The sequence below is a fragment of the Solea solea genome, chromosome 8 (assembly GCF_958295425.1).
Source record: "Solea solea chromosome 8, fSolSol10.1, whole genome shotgun sequence".
Taxonomy (NCBI): domain Eukaryota; kingdom Metazoa; phylum Chordata; class Actinopteri; order Pleuronectiformes; family Soleidae; genus Solea; species Solea solea.
In genome coordinates, this window is record NC_081141.1 from 12,054,820 (window position 1) to 12,077,447 (window position 22,628).

The window sequence follows — 22,628 nt, forward strand, 5'->3', positions numbered from 1 at the left end:
TGAAATTCATGAATCTTCACTAAGCTATAATAACGACCTGAAAAAAGTGCTCCGCTCTCTTATAAATGCTGGTCAAAATATCGTGAGTGAATGCGTAAGTACAGATTCCACACCGATGTGAGGCAGCAACGGGAGAACGTGCGTAGTAATCTGCTGCAAAGAGGGAGAAAAGAATCGCTCATTTTCTTATGCCGTGGTTCGTGAACGCAGCACAGCTCCGTCAGCCGCGTCTACGAGACAGCTACTATACACAAAATGCCAGTAGATGTGAGCGTGTGGTCCGGCTCTCTCGAGCTACAGCAGGTTGACGAGAAGCCAGCTCTGCCCCTGACAGTTAAATACGGCTCCGTTGAAATAGACGAGCTCGGCAAAGTGCTCACCCCAACACAGGTTCGTCATTTAATCATGTTTAATCATGTTGGCTAGCCACGCTAACAACTTTGCTAACTTAGCATTGGTTCTGGGTGTTAGTTCAAAAGCTACCATGCAAGCAACGCACCAAACTGACTTTATTAAAAAAAAACAAAAAAAAACTATGTTTTGTTGTTGTTGTTCGTTGAAGTTGCTAATGTTTTACAACAAATAATGGGATTACATAATTCCTCCAGCTTGTCTGCTGCAGGTGTAAAAGACGGCGAACAGCGCCGCCAAATGGCCAACGTAGCTGCAAACACCCACAGCCCTTTACTAGAACGTTCCTGATTACGTTGTTCCAGCAAATTTAACTTTGAACATTTTTAAGATATATGTTTGATAAAAGAATCCCAACTTGGTTTTAAAGCTTGTTATGTTAAACATACTCATTCATATCACTTTACCTAAAAGCTAGATAAGAAAAACATCTGCAATTTTCTTTGGCAACCCCTGCAAAATAATCATCATTTGTCCTTATGCGTGTCTGGACTCAGACTCTTGAAATGGCTCATCTAAATAACAGTTGTGTCTGACCTGCAGGTGCAGAGTAGACCCACCTGCCTCGAGTGGGAGGGATGTGACTCCAGTAAGATGTACACTCTGGCTCTTACTGACCCTGATGCTCCAAGCAGGAAAGAGCCCAAATTCAGGTGAGAGGGGCAGTTAACGGTTTGAGCACAACTTAGTAAAGCTTGAGTATTGAATGGATACTTGCAATGAGTTGGCAAAATAAAAAAGTAAAGGTTTCACTTAAGAAGAAACCCCCTCATTCTTTGTATAAAAGAAATGTTAGATCTTGAAATTAAGATTTTGTTTATAGCCCAATGAAGAAATGCTTAGATGCTCGTGGTGATCTTGACATTGATCTCTGTGTTGGATTTTAAAATTGTTGTTGTGGATTGACCTAAGGGAGAGATAAGGGAGTGAATGGAAAGTGAGCAGCTGTGACAGATGTTTGAGCTCTGTGAGTTCTTTAGTTATTTGATATTGTTGTGCGCCTTCCCTTTCAGAGAGTGGCACCATTTTCTGGTGGTCAACATGAAAGGGAATGACATCTCGTCTGGCTGTGTGTTGTCGGACTATGTGGGCTCTGGTCCTCCTAAGGGCACAGGTAAGAGAGACTGAAGCATTGACATTGTTTTATCCTAGAGCACAAACTTTGCTCATGGTACGATATATGAATTATTTGGGTGACGGATGTTTTTGCTGTTTCAGGGACCTGCATTCAATATGAAGCTATCTCCATTTACACAGTTACATTTACTGTATATCTATTTGAATGATATTATTCTGCTTTTGTCTTTTGTGAATAGAAACAATGTAACATTAATTATGTAACATCGTGTCATGTGACTCAGTCTGTTTATGCCAAGGTGGCAGGAAAGGCATACTAAGTCTCTGTTAACCTTAAGCTGGATCTACAGCCTGGTCACAACAAGTTCAGGTTTTTTTTTTGTTTAGTTTTTTTGGAGATTGTTTTCCAGAAACAGCAATGTGATGTATTCTTCTCTGCCTCAGGTCTGCACAGGTATGTGTGGCTGGTGTACGAGCAGCCAGGCAGCCTGTCCTGCTCAGAGCTCGTCCTCAGCAATCGCTCGGGAGACGGCCGTGGCAAGTTCAAGATCCAGAGCTTCAGGCAGAAATACAACCTTGGCGCTCCGGTGGCTGGAACATGCTACCAGGCGGAGTGGGACGACTATGTGCCCAAACTGTATGAGCAGCTGGCTGGAAAATAAATATAAACTTAATTCTAGAACCCTCAGCACTAGGAATTTCTGATGGTTTACAGGAAATTCCCACACTTGCAAAAGTTAAAAGAAAAAACCCTTTGTTTGCCACTGATAGTATCTTATTTTCCCGCTGTTGCCTTCCATGCTGTAACAGAAATAAAAACTCACTGTTACTTAAACTAATTTGCAATAAATTAGTTTAACACTGATTTGTGTGGAAATTATTTCCGATCATGTGGCAGATGTTTTGTTTAGAAACTTATTAAACCTGTTTAAATCAGCAGCTTTCTTTTAAACTACTTCCTTTGTTGACTGACAGTATTAAGGGTTTGTGTTGGACATACATTACACGTCTTCAGTTTGTGTGATGAGCACTTTATTTACAAATATAATTAAAAGCTCTGACAGAGATCCATGCTTTCTTTTATCCTGGAAAAAAAAATAAAGTGCATGCAATAATAAAGCATCATACTGGTCTGGTTTGTAAGAAAATACACAACTCTCAAGCTGTGTAGCGCGCGCCCCCCCAAAAAAGGTTGAAAATCCCATTGATAGTTGACTGAATCTCAAATATGATCTGAGGAGCGGGGGGAGGAAAAAAAGCATCTTTAAAAATTATTTTTTTGATATGAGTGACAGTTAAAATACAATACGAAAATAAGTAAAAGCTCTCCATAAATCCTTCTATACACAAAGTACAAGTTGTCGTCCCCCCATAAATGAAGCCCTTTGTGCTAGCTGGGAGTTCACACATCACATGTATTATTATTATTATTATTATTCACATTGGCTGCCAGTGCAGAGAAATCAGTACGATACATCGATTACCATGATTTCACCCTCCCCTCAGTAATTAACACAGTAACACATTTGTTTAATTCTACTTATGTCATCTGTGATTATTTGTCTCTCAAAAGTATCAAATTATTCAAACCTGTCATAAAAATGTCCTGATGAGCAAAATATCAAAGTGTTGAGAGAAGCAGTGCAGAAGAATTTTTTTTTTTTGCTTTCAGAGATTTGTTTTGTTGTTGTTGCACCGCTTGAGACCAAAAAGACAAATGCATCAGGGGGGAAAACACCTAAAACTGGAAGGTAAGTGGAGCGATTTCACTCGTCCAACTGTCCTTAATTTTCTCTCCCTCCGTCTCTTGTCTTTCAACGTTGCACAAGAAACATGAAACACTTGACTATTACGTCGTCATTATTCGTACAAAAACGTGACAACTACAGGAAGTCATCCAGCATATGTTTTGTCATCTTGTGACACCAAGAGAGTCAGGGTTGTGGGTGGTGGGAGAGTTGAGGAGGGTTTGCCGTTGACTGGCCCAGGAAACACACACTGGTGCTGCTTCCTTAGAGCCGTTATTTTTCTGTGTGTGTGTGTGTGTGTGTGTGTGTGTCTTTGTGTGGTTTTGTGTGAGGACGTCAGCAGCGGTAAACACCTGCACTGTCAGGTCAGGTGAGAGCAGAGAAGGTGTTCTGAGGCAGGCGGGACGCCCCGGACCATGAGAGACGGAGATGGCGGCAGCGGCGGCGGTGGCGAAGACAGCGAGGACAGCGGCTCCTCATCTATAGTCGTCCTTGGGGAAGTCCAGGGTGCACAGGTTCCCGAAGCCCAGACGCATGCTCTCCATGTCGAAGCTGTCGATCTCCCGCTCCTGGCGCTCCAGCAGGTGTTTGATCCTGTCAGTTCGCTCCTTCTGAAGGGAACCCAGCTCCTCTTCAATCTACACAGAAGACAGGAAACAGGAAATACCTGTGGTTAAGAGACTGTAAGAAAAGGTTTTATTTGTCCTGAAAAGAAAGTGAAATAAATATTTCTTAGGAAAAGTTAAAAAGATTGTCTCTCTCTCATGTTGGTAAATGAAGCACTATAATTCTATAATATATAATATAACTATAATAACTTGCACACGTTGCACTGCAATTATTGGTCTGTTTTTACAATGTTTTAGGGTTTTCATATCATATTTATTATTCTTTATGTTTTCATGTGTTTTTAGAGCAGATCTGCTATTTATATTCTGTGAATGTTATGTCCTTTCTTAGATGTCTGTGTCATACTGTGTATTGTATTGTCCTACAGCACTTTTTGTTCCGGTGGGAACAATTAAGTGGATTTGATTTGATTACAAATAAGAAATGCTGTGCATCATTCAAAACCAGGCAGAGGTAAAGCTCTTTGTTGAAGTGACGATAATGCTGCAGATTTTAGAGACTTTAGAACTAATCTTATTTCTGTTGTTGGTGCTTGAGATCCAGAAGTGAACAAAAACAAAAAGCTTGTGTAGAGCTTAACCATTACCTCACTGACGCTTTTACTCATGCGTCATTTATTTCAGGGCCTGCGAGTTGGTGCAGAGCTCTTCATCTTCTCGTCGTCCTGCGTGCTGCTTACAAACGGTCCGTATCATCACTGAATTATGCTGTAAATCTGGAAGCGGGTGAACTTATTGTCATGTTTTGGTGGCACCGAGTGTGTGCGTCACATCTCCCGGCCGTGCACACACATCCACAGGTGCAGACAAAGTGCTCTGTGGCGCAGGACGCGACTGAGCATGCACAGAAAACTCCAGACTCTGACCATGAACCGAACCGGAGGACAATAGTGCTTCTAAAACCATGACATCATACTGATCCCAGAGTGCAGACGCAAACGCAGCCAGGAGAGGGCGACAGAGACTACACTGGCTGGAGCCAGCAGAAGTGAATCAGAGCGGCATTTCAAATGACTCTTTGTTGTCGGAGTGCTGTCTACTAGACTGTGGCGATGACGTCGGCCACTTCGGATGGAGGTGTATTTGGCCATTTTAAACCGATCACAAGTCAGTGCCGCAGGTAAGAGTGTCTCAGGGGACACATACAGTATGTGGTAATATGTGTGATTGCATATTATGAAAGTTAGTTGTCGCTGCTGATCCTGCTTAATAATTACAGCTACTGATTAGTCAAGTCAATAAAAATGTCAGCTGATGAGAGATTTATAGACAATAGAATTAAGAACAAGATATAACTATAATAAGTGTGTTATTAAAAAAAAAGAAGAGAGAAGACAATGTGGTATTAATAGAATAATACGGTCGTGTAGAGGTTTCTCCACCATCAGGAAAGGGTGCGTGGGAGAGACATGGTTGCATGCTCCCTGCAGGAAGGCATGCCACTGTCATCACCACCTGTGGTGAGGGAAATCTGTGCGTGTGTGTGTGTGTGTGTGTTTCTGTGTGAACTCATGAATGTATGTCTGGGTCGCCTTTCATGCCTGTGCAGCCTGCTGAGGTGAAAGCAAATCTGCATCCGGACCTGTTCACTTACACATGAAGATGCTGCTGGACTGTTGGTGTTTCAGCACATTAAGCACACATATGTTTGCCTGTTGACCTGTACAAGGGCTCTGTTTGTGTGGAGGACATACGTAACCTAAATAAGAATCAATATTACCTGTAAATAATTCAGTATCAGTCAGACGGGGACTTTTGGATTTTGAAGGAGAGGCAGGATTTTTGTGTTTTTGTTAAATTTGTGCTCGTCTGTCTCCTCGTTTCAGGATTATACTATTAAGGGATTTATTTAAGGGATTGAGGAATTTTATTTTAACTTCATTTACGAGATACAGTGGGGTTTTTTTGTGTTTTTTTTTTTACATTTCTTGAGAAATAATGCAGAGATCATTATTATTTTAAAAATTAAAAATTAGGCACAATTTGGTGAAGATCTGGATATCATCCATATGTGACTCAAAATATGTGTTTAAGGGGGGTATCTTTATTCAATAAACAGAAATAATTATTTGCTTGCTTTTTTTTAACATAACGTTCATGCCCACAGTGTTGAGCAAAAAGGTTGTTGGTTAGTTTTTTTCCCGTTTCTGTTTTTTTTTTCTCTTATGTTCTCATGCAGGAGAGGATCACGGTGGGTAAATGAATGATATATATACATATACATCCCCACTATCCTTTTAATTCGGATTATTAACACACCTAGTAAGTTTATAAGGCGACTCCACACACAGTCAGAGGCTCTGTTCATGTGTGACACTATCACACTGCACGGGAGATCTGAGACTCCTGTGTTTGGAGGTTGTCTGGGTCGTATACGACCACATTCGTTTATTGTAAACAGACTGATAGACCGTCTCCTCAGCTGACATCCACATGACTAACTCTGGATTTTTGCACATGTTTGATATGCATATACTTAGGTATAGAGTTTAAAATGTGCACGTTGCATGATGAATATCACGCACTACTCCCTTCCCTTTCAAGTTATGTAGCCTTAGTTAAAAGAAGTTTAGTTTGTTCATTGTGGGCTATTGTTTAAACATGGTGGTCCGAAATGGCGAACTCTGGAGAGCTGACGCAGTTTCTGTTATAAAAATAAAGGGCTTATCCTGGGGTAATGGAAACACTTCATACATTCAGGCGTTTTTTTGTGTTCAACCTTATTTTAGTCAGTACTTTCCCTATGAAGCTATAGGTTGCTCTCTCTCTCCCATCAGGTTTAGGACAGAAATTTAAATGATAGTTTAGTTTTTAAAAAGCCACATAACCATGTAAGTCAAAGTTTTACAAATATTTCTGAAGTAAGTGCGTCTTGAAGCATTTCTTTTTCTCTTTGGCGGTTAGAAAACATGTCCTTCGTTCTTTCATATCGTCTGTATTGATCAGTGACGCCTGCAGAAAAACTAAACTATAAAAACTAACTAAGTGTAGATATAGTGTTTCTTTTATCACACCTTTTGTTCCAGGTGAGCCCGGCGCAGCGACACCTTCTGCTCCAGCTTCTGCAGCTCCCGCTCGTGCTGCGCCTCGGTCTGCATCTTGATCTTGCTCTGGTAGGCATTGAGCAGCTCCATCTCCTGCTGCAGCTGCTGCCTCAGGGCCTGGCACTCGGCTTCCTGGGCTTCGTCCAGACGCAGCTGACACAGGCGACCGCGGACCACGGCACGGGAGAGAGGAGGAACAAAGAGACGCGGGCAGAGAGGAGGGGAGATCGGGGTTGGGTGTGGTGGGTACGGTTAAAGTACATAGAGAGAGATGGAATAGACAGAAATATAGACAGGAAGGAGAGGAAGGGACGTGGTGATTAAAGGATGGAGGACAGACAGGACATAGAAAGTAGAGGAGGAGGGAAAGACATGCAAATGAGGGTGAGAAAAAGGTCAAGGAAGAAGAGAATGACATTAGACAAAGAAAAATGAGGAGATAGCATAAGTAACAGGTGGGCTGAAATTATTCATAATGTCCTTCTGAGATCTAAAGGTCTTGAAATAAAAGAATGTCTTCCTGCTTTTATGAGCACAGTTAATTATTGCTTGTGACAAATTTGACCGTGTTAACCTGTCTCGACTCACCGCCTGTGAGGCCATCATCTCATTGATGCTCTGCTCGTACTGCTCAGCCAGGATGGCCAGCTTGCGTGTCTGCTCATCCTTGAGGGCCTTGAGTACCGTCTTGTGCTCGGACTTGGGCGTTATTTCCATCTGGTGGTGGCGCAGGGCTTTGTACTGCTTGGTCTGCACCTTGCATGTGTCCTGGAACTGCTTTTTGATCTGCAGTTCCAAAGCCTGGTGGGGAGAACATAGACAGAGAGGGAGATGCAGTTAGAGAGTAGATTCCACACTTCTTTAAAGACTTTCTTCAAGATTGTCTATGTGAATGTGTGCCCATTCATTTTATAAAGCATTTATGAGTTCAGGCACTGATGTCGGACAAGAAGGCCTGGCTCGCAATCCCTGTTCCAGTTCATCCCAAAGGTGCAAGTTAGGGTTGTGCGGGTCAGTCAAGTTCTTCCACACCAAACTCATCTACTGATGTCTTTACAGTCCTTGCTTTGTGAGCATAATCATGTTGGGAAAGAAAAGGGCCTTCCTCAAACTGTTGCCACAAAGCTGGAAGCATAGCATTGTCCAAAATGTCTTGGTATGCTAAAGCGTTAAGATTGTCCTTCATTGGAGATAAGGTGTCAAGCCCGAACCCTGATTGAAACACCTGAATTCTATACTTAAAAAGTGCATCCGCTCCCTCTCACACTACTATTTCAATATGTCATTATTGTCATTGTTATTATTATTACGTCACTATTTCAATATCTGTTTTTATGTTTGATCTTAAAAAAACAACACAAAAATACTCACATGCACATATTGAATGGGTACTGTATTATCTGTACATAAATTCAAGGAATGTCCGTCTGTCTGTTAATTACATAACTGTCCAATGGTTCCCTTGACAGGTGACTTACTAAGGGCACCAGTGTGTGTAGTGCAGACGCTGATGTTGTTTAGTTAAGAAATTCAAGAAAGTGGGTACTGCACCCAATAAAATAAAACAAAATTGGGAGAAGGAATATCTTACATCCATGTTTCATCATTGCATTATCAAAAAAGATGTTACTTATCGCTTGCACCATCTAAGCTGGGGATATTATTTGACTTTTTAAAGACAAAAATATTAAAAAACAAAGAAAAATCAAATAACACTCCCAAATATTCAGCAACAAGCCTCAACATCCTATGACCACCACATCTAGAAAATCCAGTGTTGACTCACTTTGAGGTTCTTGGGCTGCTGCCTGAGCTCCAGCACGTGCTTGCGGTGGAGTTCGCGCTCACGTCGGTTGTTGTATTCAATCTGGTTCTCCAGCTCGGTCTGGTGCTGCAGGCGTATCAGGTCCATGCGCAGCTTCTGCAGGGTCTTCAGCTGCCTGTGCTCCAGTTCCTGTGTGGACTCGTCATGGCGGATCAGCATGGCGTGCTCCATCTCTTTCTGGGTTTTCTTCCTGTTCAGTTCCTGGAAGAGAGGAAGAGCATGAACTTTAGTGGTAACTTCATTACTATTTACATTTGTATTGGTGTTCTGCTTGTGTATTTTCCCACGGAACTCTTTTAAGATTCATTTCACATTTTCAGCTTTTCAGATTATGACATTGTGGCCTTGCTTTCCTCTGAAATAATAATCTTCTTACAGTTAATAGGTAACACCTCCGATCAGATCAAAGAACAATGGGTGTAGTTATTAAGGACACGCTGGTGTTTGCACAGAGAATTAATTTGTGTTTCCAGTCACGTTGGTTCTGTTCATACCAATAACTTTTATTCAAACTTAATAAATTGTTTTGGTTGGACCTGACTTGGATATCTATCAACTAAATGAGCAATGAAACCCATTGACTGTTTTTAAAAAAAAAAACATTTTTAGGAATATGTCTATATCATCCACACCTCTCGGATCTGTTCCTGCTCCACGTCGTGCCTCTTAATCATGACTTTGCGCTTGAAGGCACGGCCGTTCCTGTCATAGAAAACCCTCTGCTGGGCCAGGAGGTGAGCCTCCTCCTCTGCCTGGGAATGTTGCATGTTCTCCTTGTGCTTGGACAGACGCTCCTGCTTCTCCTTCTTCGGTGTGCTATGGTCCTCGTTCATCTCCTGAAAAGAGGGGGCAGTTCAAAGAGGAGAAATTATGAATTGAATATGGGTGGTCAGAATTTTATTAAGGTCATTACTGTGGTGGGTATGTTTCAGATGATCCATTATGGTCATGGAAATACTAACTTGTAGGTAAAACTTCCTATAATGTGTACTACAAATGATGTCGGAAGGTCAGTTGGAGTTTGCAGTAAGCTCCACAAACTACAGCTGACATTCAATTGGCTGAAAAAAAAAAAAAAAAAAAAAAATATATATATATATATATATATATATATATATATATATGTATATATATGTATGTATATATATATATATATGTAAACATATATATGTATACTGTATATTCATTCTATCCCTCTATAGAACAGATTCTCTTTCTCTTTCATGGGCTTTAAGGTAATCTACAACTCTGGCTAATACACTTAACACATGAGCTTGATCCCCCACTCTGTGGCGTCTAATTTTGTTATAGACCTAAATTGGTGAGAAAATATCTCTCCCTGCCAGAGACGCTGTCTTTTAACAGTACTGACCTAATTTTGGTCACTTATCTTTTAACTGAAAAAAAAAACACTGTGAATCACAGTCACAGGAGTATCATCTGGACTCCATTTTAAGATGCACATACAGTAACTGCTACATGGATGAGTGGGTTTCCTTGTTTGTGTGTATATACATGTGTAGGTACATAGTGAGTAGGCCGGGTGACTCACTAGGCAACTTCCAAAAGCCCACACTGGAAGGGACTGAATGTGCATGTTTGTGTGGAGGAGGGCTGATTCAACAGTAAACAGCATACAGGACCATGTGTCACATTTAACAGAAGCGCACAAAAAGAGTTCACCCGAGGAGAGAAAAAAAAACAAACAATAAACACAGCACACCTCCTTGATCTTCTCCTTGCAGAGTTTGTACTGTTTCTTTTGATTATCAAGAAATGTGGTCAGCTCCTTCTTCTGCTGCACCACAATCTGCTGCTGGAACTTCTTCTCATCCGCCAACGTCGTCTTCATCTGAGGGGGATTGGGAGGAAACAGGAATGAGGTGCTGTTATCTGTAAATGGGCTACAAGCTCAGCACTGAACTGTGAACAAGTAGTCATATTGTATGACTGCAACAAAAATGCGATCCCAGCTTCTCCAATGAGATTATTTAAATCGTTGTTTCATTGTAAATGGAATATCTTTGGGTTTTGGACAAAGAAAGATGTGAAAACAATTCCTTTTTTTTAACTTTACTTTTTTTTTTTTAAAGCTTAAAAAAAAACCCTGAATCTTTAAAATAATTAGTAAATAAATCAACTGGAGTTAATAACCTTTTAAACACAGCTGACTGACTTGCTAAAATGTATCACTCATGCAAACAGTTGGTTTATCAGTGACAGCTACATACAGTATGAAATGTGACGTTTTCTGTTTATGTTGGTACATGACGGTCTACATGAGTAGATATACTATCTCCCTGGCTGGTGCAGCACGTTGTGTGCTAATCACAGAGATATGCAGCTTGTTTTTCAGACCACGACTGTGACCTACTTCTGCCCTTGTGATTCATCTCGTGTGTCATTGGGTGGCAGCACAGCAGCATTACAGCAGTGTATTACGTCGTAACGAAAACTTCCCTAAACTTTTAAACAAACAAATAATTACATTATCAATATCATCATAATCAATAATCCACATTATTTAATCTCTTATTTTTTTATAAGAAAACCTTATTCCTTAGCAAACTGTTGCCTGTTGTGATCATGTGTGAAATAACTTTGGGCTTACTGTGCTTATATGACCTCTCTTGCCAACATCCCCAACCACACTCGAACAAAAATCCCACCTCCTTCTCAGTTTGCACAGCGTGGCGTTTTGCTAGCTTCTCCAGCTCGATGTAGGCATTGTTGGCCTGCGTCTCCACCTCCTTCTGCAGCTTGAGCCGGTGCTCGTCCATCTCGGCCTTCAGTTTGTTCTCCAGGGCTATCAGCTGCTTCTGGTGCTGCCGTCGCATGCGCTTGTAGCCCGACATCTGCTCCCGCAGCTCACTCTCCTGCTCATGCTCGTGGATCTGCTTTGTCACCTGTGGATTGATTAAACCAGAAGAAAAAAAACATGTTTTTTAACATGCACAAGCAATTAAAGAGTTTTAAAATGGATCCAAACAAGGACACTTCTGTCACCCTGTGGTTACAATGTATTCATTCTATCCTTTCAAAGAAGAGCTGAGAACAGAATTCATTCAGTGTTAAGGAATTACAGGTCAACTGCTGCAATCACTCTAATATTAACTTTATGTATACTCCAGAGATCATCAAGATTTTATCCTTAATTTTAAATGTACAATGACAAAACGGGGCAACAATCTTAAAAACCGACCTTATGATATGAAGTCCCTTCTGGTGAACAAAAGCTCTTTGATTTGACCATCACACACATCAGTCATCAAAGAGACCAACATCCAGACAAGGATCAGTGAAAGGACATGCCATTTGATTATATTTAATTTAAGGCAATGACCAGAATAAGACCAGAGTAAATAAAACAGAAAAATATTTTCTTTTTTCTTTTTTTTTACAGAAACCTACATCTGACACCAACCTGAGCACAGAAAGGGTTTCCCACATCTAGGTAGTACTCGCTCCGCATCTTCTCATAACTTCCACCTGAGCTCCTCAGGCCAAACATGATGGCGACTTTAGCCAAGAGCACCAGCATCCAGGAACCTTGTGCAGCATCCTATGCCTGACAGAACCCTGTCTGAGCTCCGATGCCACTCTGAGATGCCCCCCCCCCCCCCCCCCTCTTACTGGACGAGGACCCCACACACGCACTCCCCCACCTCCCTCTCTTGTTCGCTCAATCTCCTTGGTTCGCGCCCTGGGCACGCAGCGGCCAAGGCAGGCATGTGAACTATGAATGAGACAGGCCAACTCTGCAGGCCAAAAAGAGCACAGAGCGGCCCTTCAGTCAGGCTAACGCTAAGCTGCGTACAGCAGGTGGGTCACATGAATACCTCATTGACAAAGAGTGAGAGAAGTTGAAGAGAAGGGGGTTAGAGAGGAGAAGCCAGAGAGATGAGGGGAGGAGGGGAAACAGCAGATTGAGAGTGAATGGGAGAGAGTTAGACAGCAAAAGAATTTAAATAATGAGGTTAAGTAACAACATAGAGAGGGAAAATGTGACGACGTCTGAGAAATAGATATAGTTTGAGCTCCACTCCTTCATAATCTGCACCGAATCAATGCCCCGACTGTAACAGAAAGCTCCCAATCCTTGTCAGTTGCTTTGCTGCCTCCCTGCATGCTGCCACAAAGGGCCAAGTCACGTCATGTGATGGTCTCTTTCACACAAGGCTCAGGCACTGGAAAGGAGATCATATTCAGGGAATGGAGGGCGGCATGCAGGCAAAAGGTGAATGTTCGAGTAAGATCAGCGGGAATTAAGCAGCTGAAGTCGGTTACTTGCTTCTTTGTCTCATTTAGGGTAGTCTGACTTGAATGATCTTAGTGTTGCATTGAAAGCACATCATTTGTTGATAGAAGAAATGCTGTGGTGGATGCAATTCATTTGTGTAAAACAGATAAGTAAGTACAAGCACACAAAGATTTGAGCAGTGTGTATTCTTGAGCTGCAATACATTCAATTAATTTATGCATAATCGACTACAAAATTCATTCTAATTTTAATAAAGTTCTCTAATTTCCTTCATTAATGTAATTAAAATGTAATCAATTTCTGATTCCCTTGCTCCTTTGTGACAGCAAATGAATGAATGAATTTATGGACACAAGAAGGTTTTGGGAACACTGTTCTAAATTATTCACAATTTTCTGAAATGCAATGGTCAAACAGCTAGTCAAGGAATTCAAGAGAATTAAAGGGGTGTTTAAAATGCTAAAAAAATAAGTTATTCATGTGTCTGACACCATAAGGGCCATATTTCTACATACAAGAAATTGATACAGAAGTTTGTTTTTTTAATTTAACTTGTGATTTGAGTGACAATTATTTAACAGTGCAGGTCAAGGTCATCACCCTGACAGAATTCGGGCATTTAGCTTCTTGAAGAGGCTTTGCAGGACATAAAAAATGTTTTTGTTTTTTTTACTAGACTACACTCATTACATTGAAAAAAGCACAATCGTTGAAGCCTGGACATGCTCTTTGGCAGGTACGAGACCGAAAGGAAGAAATGGCTGAACTTAAATGCTGCTACAGATGTATAGGAACATATGGTGAAGTCATCTGGCTAAAGAGGGGAAGCTGAACGCCTCTGCAGAACCTCATTTACTGCCCTGATTTCCTGTAGATTAACAAATGTAGAGGGCTCAGGGTTCTCGTACATCAACTTGGCCACAAAAGGGGTGGAAATGTAAAAAGAGGTGCGTCTGGCTTAACCACAGTGCTTACAGTATAATTTTCTACTGAATTATTATGTAGCATACATATATTACTATGAGTTATAAGCTTTTTACTGCATGTTTTGATGAGCTTAATATGAGTTAAGTGGCAGATGAGGTGAAATAGTTTACAACAATGTTGTCTCTCACACTGCCTTAAGCTTCATCTGACCTATAATAACCCTGCCCTCCCTCTCAACTTGCTCTTTCTCCCACTTCTTTTTGCTGTGTCCCTCCTCATCCTTCACTTATATCTGACTTGATCAATTCTCACCTTGCTCTTTTTTGCCCTTTCCACATGATCTTTTATTCAACCTTCTTCTCAGTGTTACCTCTCACATTTCTATTCTTCTCCGTTTTCTCTCCCATGCTTTACAACTTTGCTTCATGTCACCTCTGACAAAACCTATCACCAATTTCTGCTGCTCCAAACTAACGATCTGCACTGCTCTTTGTCTCACCTCTGTTGTTTTCATCTACCTGGATATATGCCGTCTGTGTCCTCCACCATGTCTCTAACCTATTTCCGCTTATACACTCTTTCAATTGATTCACCCTTCAATGTCTTTGAATCACCCTCCATCATCGTGATTTCTTCCTTTGTCTTAGAAACACATTTTCTACTCCAGAATTTGTATACTTGTGTTTGTCAGAGCACACCTTGTTTCTGGCATCTGTTTTTACCTTTTTTTTTTCCTTCTTGTTTATGACACTTTCACTGTCCTCCATTTGTATCTTTCTCTTTTCCCTTCTCTTGCGATCTGTCACCATCTGGATCACCCCCCCCATTCTTCGCTCTCCCGCTCTCTTTGTCTACCTGCTGATTCCAGTCTCAGCGAGTCGAGGCCAATGTGAGGACATCTGCGCTCGGCAGAAAAAGATGATGTCATCTCTCTGGGAGGCAAGACCAGCATTATCACAGCATTGAGATGCTTTGGTTTACATAATGCCACAACTGTCCAACACAGAGCCGTGGTTACATCGAGCAGCCAGTGTAGTGTGAACCATAGGGATGGGGGAAACATTTTTAAAAATCAATATCTGATTCTTTTGATTAAAAAAATGTGTCTCCCCAGAATCATAATATTTCTATTTACCTTAAAAAGTACTGGACGATCTGTTTATCAGAGAGAAAAAAACTGAAGAGAAGTTTTATATCCCTTACTAGTTTAAATCTGTGCGAGTAGAAACAAGATAAAAGCACAAGTCTTTCGTGTGTTGGATCAAATTTTACTAAAACTTTTTTATACATGTCTCACTAGAACACAAAGGGAGGAAGAGGGAGAGTCATTGTCACCATGTATCATTATAGCAGGAACAAAGTCCTCCCAAATGGTGTCAATTTTGAAAGGAATCTTCAATATAAATTCAATAAAACGCTCATCGCCGACGTTTTCTACAGCTTCTCGATTCCCTAACCACCTCAACTGGCTCCTCTTGATGCAGAGGAACATAAGCTTGACTCCAAATGTCCACGCTCCTCACTCTCTTAGGCTATTTGGCCATTTGTATCTGCAATCCTGCGCTCCACTCTATCCATGTACCATGACCTCAGATTTAGAGGTGCTAATCCTCATCCAAACCACACTCGACTGCAAACCCTCCCAAAGCAAGCTGCACGTCGCTGTTTGATGAAGCCAGTCGGACCACGTCATCTGCAAAAAGCAGGGACGGAATCCTCTGGTTCCCAAACCCGACACCCTCCACCACCCTGCTGCGCCTAGAAATCCTGTCCATGAAATGTATGAACAGGATCGATAACAAAGAGCAGCCTTGACGGATTCCAGCTCTTACTGAGAATGTGTCTGTCTTATTGCCAGCAATGCGAACCAAGCCCTCACTCTGATAGTACAGAGATCCGACTGCATATTCCCGGAGTACTTCACAAAGGACACACCACGAAGGACACGATCATAAGCCTTTCCCAGGTCCACAGAGCACATGTAGACTGGTTGGGCAACCTCCCATGTCCCTTCCAAAAAGTCTAAACACATTTTTAGTGTTACTATTCTTTATCATTATTATCTTATATTATTTTATGATTGTTATTATATGATTTGTTTGACATGGTTTTGGGTTGTCACTCCCATTCTTGAAAAATACAGTACAGTGCGAGAGATCACTGTGTGCTCTGTGTGGGCCATATCAACGCTTCCTGGACTCCTTGTTCGTCTTTTCACGGAATATACTGTCTTACTGTCATTGGCTGTATGTTTGGTTCATTGTCCTGCTGCAGAATACATTGGCAGCTACTCAGATATGTCCCTGGAGGTACTGCATGATGTATAAGAATCTGCCTAAATTTCCGAGTATTGAGGATACCATTAATCCTGACCAAATCCTCCACTCCATTTGCAGAAATGCAGCCCCAAACTTGCAAGGAGCCTCCACCACGTTTCGCTGTTGCCTGCAGACAGTAATTTTTGTACCGATCTCCAGCCCCTCGACGAACAAACTGCCTTCTGCTCTGACGAAAAACATTTCAAATTTTGAGTCATCAGTACTGAGCACCTCAGTCTTGCCATGGTTTATGACCTGACATGAAACAGTCTTCCACAACCTCACCTTGGCAGCAAGGTCTCTTCCTCACTGTTTTAAGCCTCCTACAGCTTTTTCAGTTTTAGTTAATAACTGTGTTTCAACCGACATATGAAAATGATGATCATTAGCACCTGTTTGGTGTAATTGGTTAATCATGCACCTGATTATGATCCTAGAAAATCCCTGACTTTGTGGTTTGGTGGTGGTTTGAGGGCCAAGGGTGGTCACACCAAATATTGAATTGAATTAGACTTTTTTTTGTTAGCTCACTTTGCATTTTATAAATTGATAAAAAATTACACAATTAAAATGTATACTGGAATGCAATCTTACTTTACAGCATTTTTCCACACCTGCCTAAAACGTTTGAAAAGTACTGTATGTCCACAAGTCTCTACACCATAATCATAATACTATGAGCCAATACTGTGACTTTAAGATGCTATGACTTAACTATAAGATAATTCATTATTAATTCATAATAACAAGGAATGGTGAAACAAAAGACTGAAATAAAAGGTCAGCGATGGGCTCCCACTTTGCTCCTTGGTGAAGTCTAGTAAACATACAACCAGTGACCTGGGGTCACAAGGTGACATTTCTTCTTTTCAAATGGTCATTGGCAAATTGTGTAGAGGCTTTGTGTGAAGGTTTCTGAGGAGAAATACTGAGATACGGTTTCCCCCAATGGGGCAATATAAGAAAGAGAGAATTACCTTTTCCAATTAAACAAATGAGGGCTTTGTTTGTGTAGGATTTGCGAGGATATACAAACTTTCAGATGGAATTATACAGATATGAATGTCTGTATGATCGCATTTCATTAGGCTACAAGACACAAGAAATCTCCAAGATTAATTCAACAGAATAATAAACACACAGCCCTAGACTGTCAGTGATGAAAGGCACTGGTCAAGGACACCATGAGGACACACACACACATACATATACATATATGGACACTGCTCACACTGTCTGATATCTGGTTCAAGACCTGACAGCAGACAGGACTCACAATTATAACCAGTGTCATGGATGGCTAAACACACACACACACACACAACACCACAACTACTTACTAGTTACTAGAGCTGGTTTCCATGACAACAGACAGGGAGGGCGAGCGAGAGAGAGAGAGAGGGAGAGAGAGAGAGAGAGAGAGACCCACTCCCTTCAACAAGAATATTAAGTTAGATCTGAGAATGCTGTATTATCAAAAGTAAGAATGGGAGAAGTAGAAAAGAAGGAGCGGGTAGACAAATTGGTAGTGGTGCAAAGCGTACTGAAAGATGGGAAAACAAAAGGAGTGAGGTGAGTGAAATGACATGACAGTGGTGAAATGGAGAACCGTGGAAGAGAAAACTGGAGAGCTGAAACAAAGAGACAGGAATAGGTAGAAACATGAACAAGTGGATGAAAACAAAGACCAATAATAGGAAGTAGGAAAGAGAAGACAAAAACAAGATCACACCGATGGAGAAAGCATCTTCCCTGTCTTTGCATGGAGTGTAAACGCTCATAAATTTGTTGAGTTTCAAAACAGCACAAATGATCACAGGTGAATAATCCTAAAACCATTATGGCACATGGAAAAGAGGACTTACCAGTGAGGCTGACTTTATGGTGGCAAAGCGGCCCTGGCTCCTATAGTTCTGGGCCTGACTGCTCTTGTCAGAGGAAGCGTGTCTCGGCTCTGGTCTGTGGTCCCTGTGGATCCCATCATCCCAGTTGTACTGATGGTCCTATATGAAACACAACACATTGGTCTTATGGTGCTGAAGAGAACATAGTGAGACAATGAAGGTGGATTTGAACTCCCTCAAAATGGTTGCAGTAGTAGTGCAACTTCAAGTAACAAAATATCCATTCATTTTAATCTAAATATCAAAAAGAAGCTTCAGAATTGGCAAAAACTGTGCCAAATGCAACTTCACAAATGAAAAGTAATGAAAGTGACAATATGTGTCACTTTCATTTGTTCTCCGTTCAGGCCCTGAACTTGAAACAACACAGCGACTGTCTGTTCATCAAGTGCACTGTCAGAAAACAAAGAGCAGATGAAGAAAGAGAATGGCAGAGCAGTGACAGCCCTCTCAGCACAGATTTCTCCATCATATTCAATATTCATTGAAAATGTTAGTGGCACTGTGTTGACCTGTGTGTGATTCTGTTTGTGTGTGTGTGTGCATAGTGAGTGTAAAGCTTTGTTGACATGTGTACATAGCCTTTGTTCTCAGAGTGGGAACAGTGTCTGCCATGAACTTGAAGGAATCTGCCAAACAGTGAGGACGGAGTCGATCGTTTCCATGGTTTCAGGGTGGGAGGGATTACACTTACTCTTGAAAACAGTGAGAGAAACCCAGCGAATGTTTTCAACAGAGCCGCGTGTTGTTTGCATCTCTGGCGTGTGCAGTTATTACCAGAATTAGTTTGATTGTGCTCATGGACAAAAAACACACTTACAAAATCAATATTACTTTATCATTTCATAGGAGAGAAAATATGAGACATTTCTGGTAAAGAAAAAAGTAATAATAAGATTATTTGGTGTTTTCTTTGTCTCTATGTTAGAGAAAAAGGCTGAATGAAATAGATTTAATGAACACAGTTCTCAACCAATAGCACATAAATGTGTGGTATCATGATTACAAATTTCCTGTTTCTAATCACTTATTGTCTTCCTGATTGACTGACAGGAAGGTGTGATTGTGGCACACATTGGGACACTGTAGGACACTGTGCATGGGAGACTGGGACATTGTGCATGTGAGACTGTGAGACACTATGGGAGAAGGTGGGACATGCAGCCTCCAGCTTCCAACAACATATCCTTGTGTTTCTATTTCTATGCCAGTTTTGCAAAATCTTACGCTACATAGGCAATAAAAACACATATTCTTAGAAAAAGGAATGGCTGCATGGTGAGATGGTGAGATTAGCATCACCACATCACAACAAATAGGATTGCTTTTCTGTGCGGAGTTTGCGTGTTCTTCCTGATTGTGGGTGTGCGGTTCACCACGTATACTCCAGCTTCATCCAGCAGTCAAAAGAAAGATTAGTTTAGCTGAAGTCTCGAAGATTTTAGGTGTGAATGTTTGTTTGTATCTGCTTGTTTGGGATGGCAAAATGGGATGGGATAATGTCAAGGTGTAACCCTGTGTTTAGTTAGGACTGACACATCAGATGGATGGATATTCTTAGAAAAAAATATGTATGAAAATGTAGGCAAATGTCTACATTATCAACACTGATTTGTATACATGCAGTTTCAAAAACCAATGAAACATAACGGATGTCAGTAAAGGTGTATTTGACCTCATTCCATCAGACAAAAGAAATTTTAGAAATCGTCACACTGCTTTTTGAGTCTCTCACTGTTATTTTGGGATAGTTACGGATGGTTAGAAAGGTTATTGTTGTCATTCAGCTCCAAATATTCTCCACCTTCCACCCCTGACCTGTACCTTCTTGGTATGCAGGGAGGAGTCCAGAGTGCTGCCATAGTCCTGAGGGTGCATCATGGTCATGTCGGAGCAGCTGTCGTCTAGCACCTCCTGCATGCTGTTTACGCTGCTGCTCTGGCTGCCTGTGCTGACTGATGTGCTGGGGATGGAGTGGTTGCTGCCCAGGCTGTTCATCTTAGAACTGGCCGCCTCACTGTCCTGCAAGTGGACATCCACATGTGTTTAACAACAAGCTTCTACAAATTAGAACTTGAGAGTCATGTACATTTAAGTCAAAGTCATTCTTAAGTGCCCATTAACCTCTAATTGCTCAACTGTTTATGTTTGTATCATTCACCTGTGTCAGTCCTAATACTAATATCAGACTGACTGATATGTCTGAGCTCGTACATCCACTTCAGTGTGTTTATAAAGTGCAGAACTTAGTCCAACACTACTTCCAGATGCTATAAACAGTTTTTCCACATCCACTGCATCTTCCCCTGAAAGCAGAAAGCTTTGGGACCTTTGGGACGGGCTTTGTCAGTGAAGCCTTCAGTGGTGTCTTGTTGCTGTGAGGTTGTGGTGGCTGCTCTGAACGACATCACATGGTGTAGGATGACACTGCTGTGGCTGCTGGCTGTCCATTATTTTTCACACTGCCTCAGTCCAGGTCAACTGAGGGGCATTTCATCTTAGTGTCAGGCTCCAGCAGGTAAAACATCACTTCACACAAAGACATCTGTCCTCTCCCTTTATACAGAGAGTCAGAGATCCTGTGTTGGTTTGAGATAATACTACTGTGCCATTCACAAAAAACTCTCTCACTGCCGTGCCAGTCAAGCACTAAATTAGAAGAAAAAACTATGCACTGCAGTAGATTTAAAGGACATATGTCAATATGTTCTGATATTTTATAGACTAAAAACGAATTTAATAACTGATTAATATCTAATTAGATATTTAAAAAAATGCGAGTAGCAGACATCTACTGTTACTGTATGTGTTGTTTCTAATGGACTGAAACTCGGGCAGCAGAATAAGATGATTGTCAACATAATGTAAACTTGAATTCCACTAGTTTCATGTTTTTAACCCTTCATTCTCCACAACACCATACAATTATTCAATTCTTATCCGTACATCCTTTCCTTTTCACTAAAACTGTGTCCAGTAAACTCCCCCATCTTATTCTCTCTGCTTCTTTCTCCCACCTCCTCCTCCTCCTGACTCTCTCCCATGAGCCCATTGTGTTTCTCCTGGTAGAGGATCTTCTTCATCTTGCGGTACTGCAGATTGTCCAGCTCACGCACCGCATCCTTGGTCCTGTGAATGAGGTCGATGAGAATGTGCGGCGACCGTTCCCGACGCACAAAATCATGCTGGACAGAGAAAAAGAAGTAGAAAGTGAGTTAGGTGGGTCATAAATGATGTAATAGGATATTTAAAATGATCTTTCTTACAGTGTAATCTGATTTATTAGTTCTGTTTTTAACTAATTTAAATTTTCAACATGCAACACATGCTAATGGTTGTTAAATTAAATTACATTTTCCATTACTGCTATTCACTTAATCTATTTTTAGCTGTATAGCAATATGTAAATGGTTCTGTAATTGTTATAGAACTGCTATAAAAAGTCATTACACCTATAAAAATATATTATCTATTTGGGAAAAAAGTGGCGTTTACTATAGATGAAGATGTAGAAAAAGTTAGTCAGATTTAATAATTAGTTACTTCGTTAATATAAAAAGTGTGATTTTAGAAAACTACAGGACCTTAAAGCTTCTTATGGAGCTCACAATTTGTGTTTTAAAGGAAATCTAAAATGACACTGCCATTAACTTCCCTCATCTAGTGTATTATTTAAATAGGCATCAAAACTGCAACTATCACTAGAGGGCGCCTCTAGGTTGTTCAGCTGGACCTGGGACTCCAGCAACTTCATGCTCTCAGTGAAAAATGGGATCTGTACTTGAACTGTACTTAAAACTGATTTTCACAACTTTGCTCCAGTACCTAATATCTTAACTACATTTGCCTTTGTACCAAATTAATGACATATTGAATTAAATTACAGCAGATACAACTGATGGATTATGCTGGATTTTGTTTTTATTTTGCAATCCAAGACCTACAAACATTAACCTGACTTAAATGAAACAGCTATAGTACAGTGCAAAATATTTGTTATTTAGCATTGCTACCATGACGATGCAGTATAACTATTTCTTGGAACACATGAATACAACAAAGCTGGTGCAAAGACTTTTGGAGAGTAGTGTATTTTAAGGGTTATTATAAAAGCATCATTCAAACACCAAACCTGGTACCAGAAAATGATAATACTCACTTTCTGACAAAGTTCTACACTACACTGACTTACTTTCTAAGGAACCAATCTTGGCTTGATGAAGGTATAATTTGGGCCAGTATGTACCGTGTAATTATTTAGAGGTGCGATAGGCCTCCTGGGTTGGAGGCAGGTTTTGGTAATATAAAATTAGAAATGTTAAAGTAAATATAACAAAAAATACAGCATCTTCTGCACCCTGCATATCCACTTCACTACACGCATACACAGACACTCACACCTTCTCTTGTTCACTCATTCATACATTATTGGGTCTCAAATGGCTAAATGAATTGTCCAGAGCACTGGACTAAATATATATATG

At 40.9% G+C, this 22,628-nt stretch overlaps 2 protein-coding genes across 4 annotated transcripts in view; one reads left to right on the forward strand and one right to left on the reverse strand.

The window, feature by feature from the left end:
- Positions 1-185: 185 nt before the first annotated feature.
- Positions 186-2,427, forward strand: pebp1 (phosphatidylethanolamine binding protein 1). Its single transcript, XM_058635955.1, has 4 exons — positions 186-390; positions 955-1,064; positions 1,425-1,525; positions 1,933-2,427. The coding sequence occupies exons 1-4, from the start codon at positions 256-258 to the stop codon at positions 2,148-2,150; spliced, it is 564 nt and encodes a 187-aa protein (XP_058491938.1). The 5' UTR covers positions 186-255; the 3' UTR covers positions 2,151-2,427.
- Positions 2,428-2,498: 71 nt separating this feature from the next.
- The window catches only part of taok3a (TAO kinase 3a), a 59,201-nt gene continuing 39,071 nt past the window's right edge, over positions 2,499-22,628 (reverse strand). For 2 of the 3 annotated variants that reach the window (XM_058635952.1, XM_058635953.1), the window contains exons 12-21: positions 21,162-21,329; positions 19,969-20,166; positions 18,106-18,243; positions 11,404-11,640; positions 10,458-10,586; positions 9,367-9,570; positions 8,696-8,935; positions 7,498-7,710; positions 6,880-7,062; positions 2,499-3,874 (exon numbers count right to left, since the gene is read on the reverse strand). In XM_058635952.1, the coding sequence (XP_058491935.1) occupies positions 3,713-3,874; positions 6,880-7,062; positions 7,498-7,710; positions 8,696-8,935; positions 9,367-9,570; positions 10,458-10,586; positions 11,404-11,640; positions 18,106-18,243; positions 19,969-20,166; positions 21,162-21,329 (1,872 nt within the window). In that variant the 3' untranslated portion in view covers positions 2,499-3,712. Of the gene's footprint in view, positions 3,875-6,879; positions 7,063-7,497; positions 7,711-8,695; positions 8,936-9,366; positions 9,571-10,457; positions 10,587-11,403; positions 11,641-12,158; positions 12,299-18,105; positions 18,244-19,968; positions 20,167-21,161; positions 21,330-22,628 lie in introns of those variants that run through there. The other variant, XM_058635954.1, reaches the window with a different exon arrangement.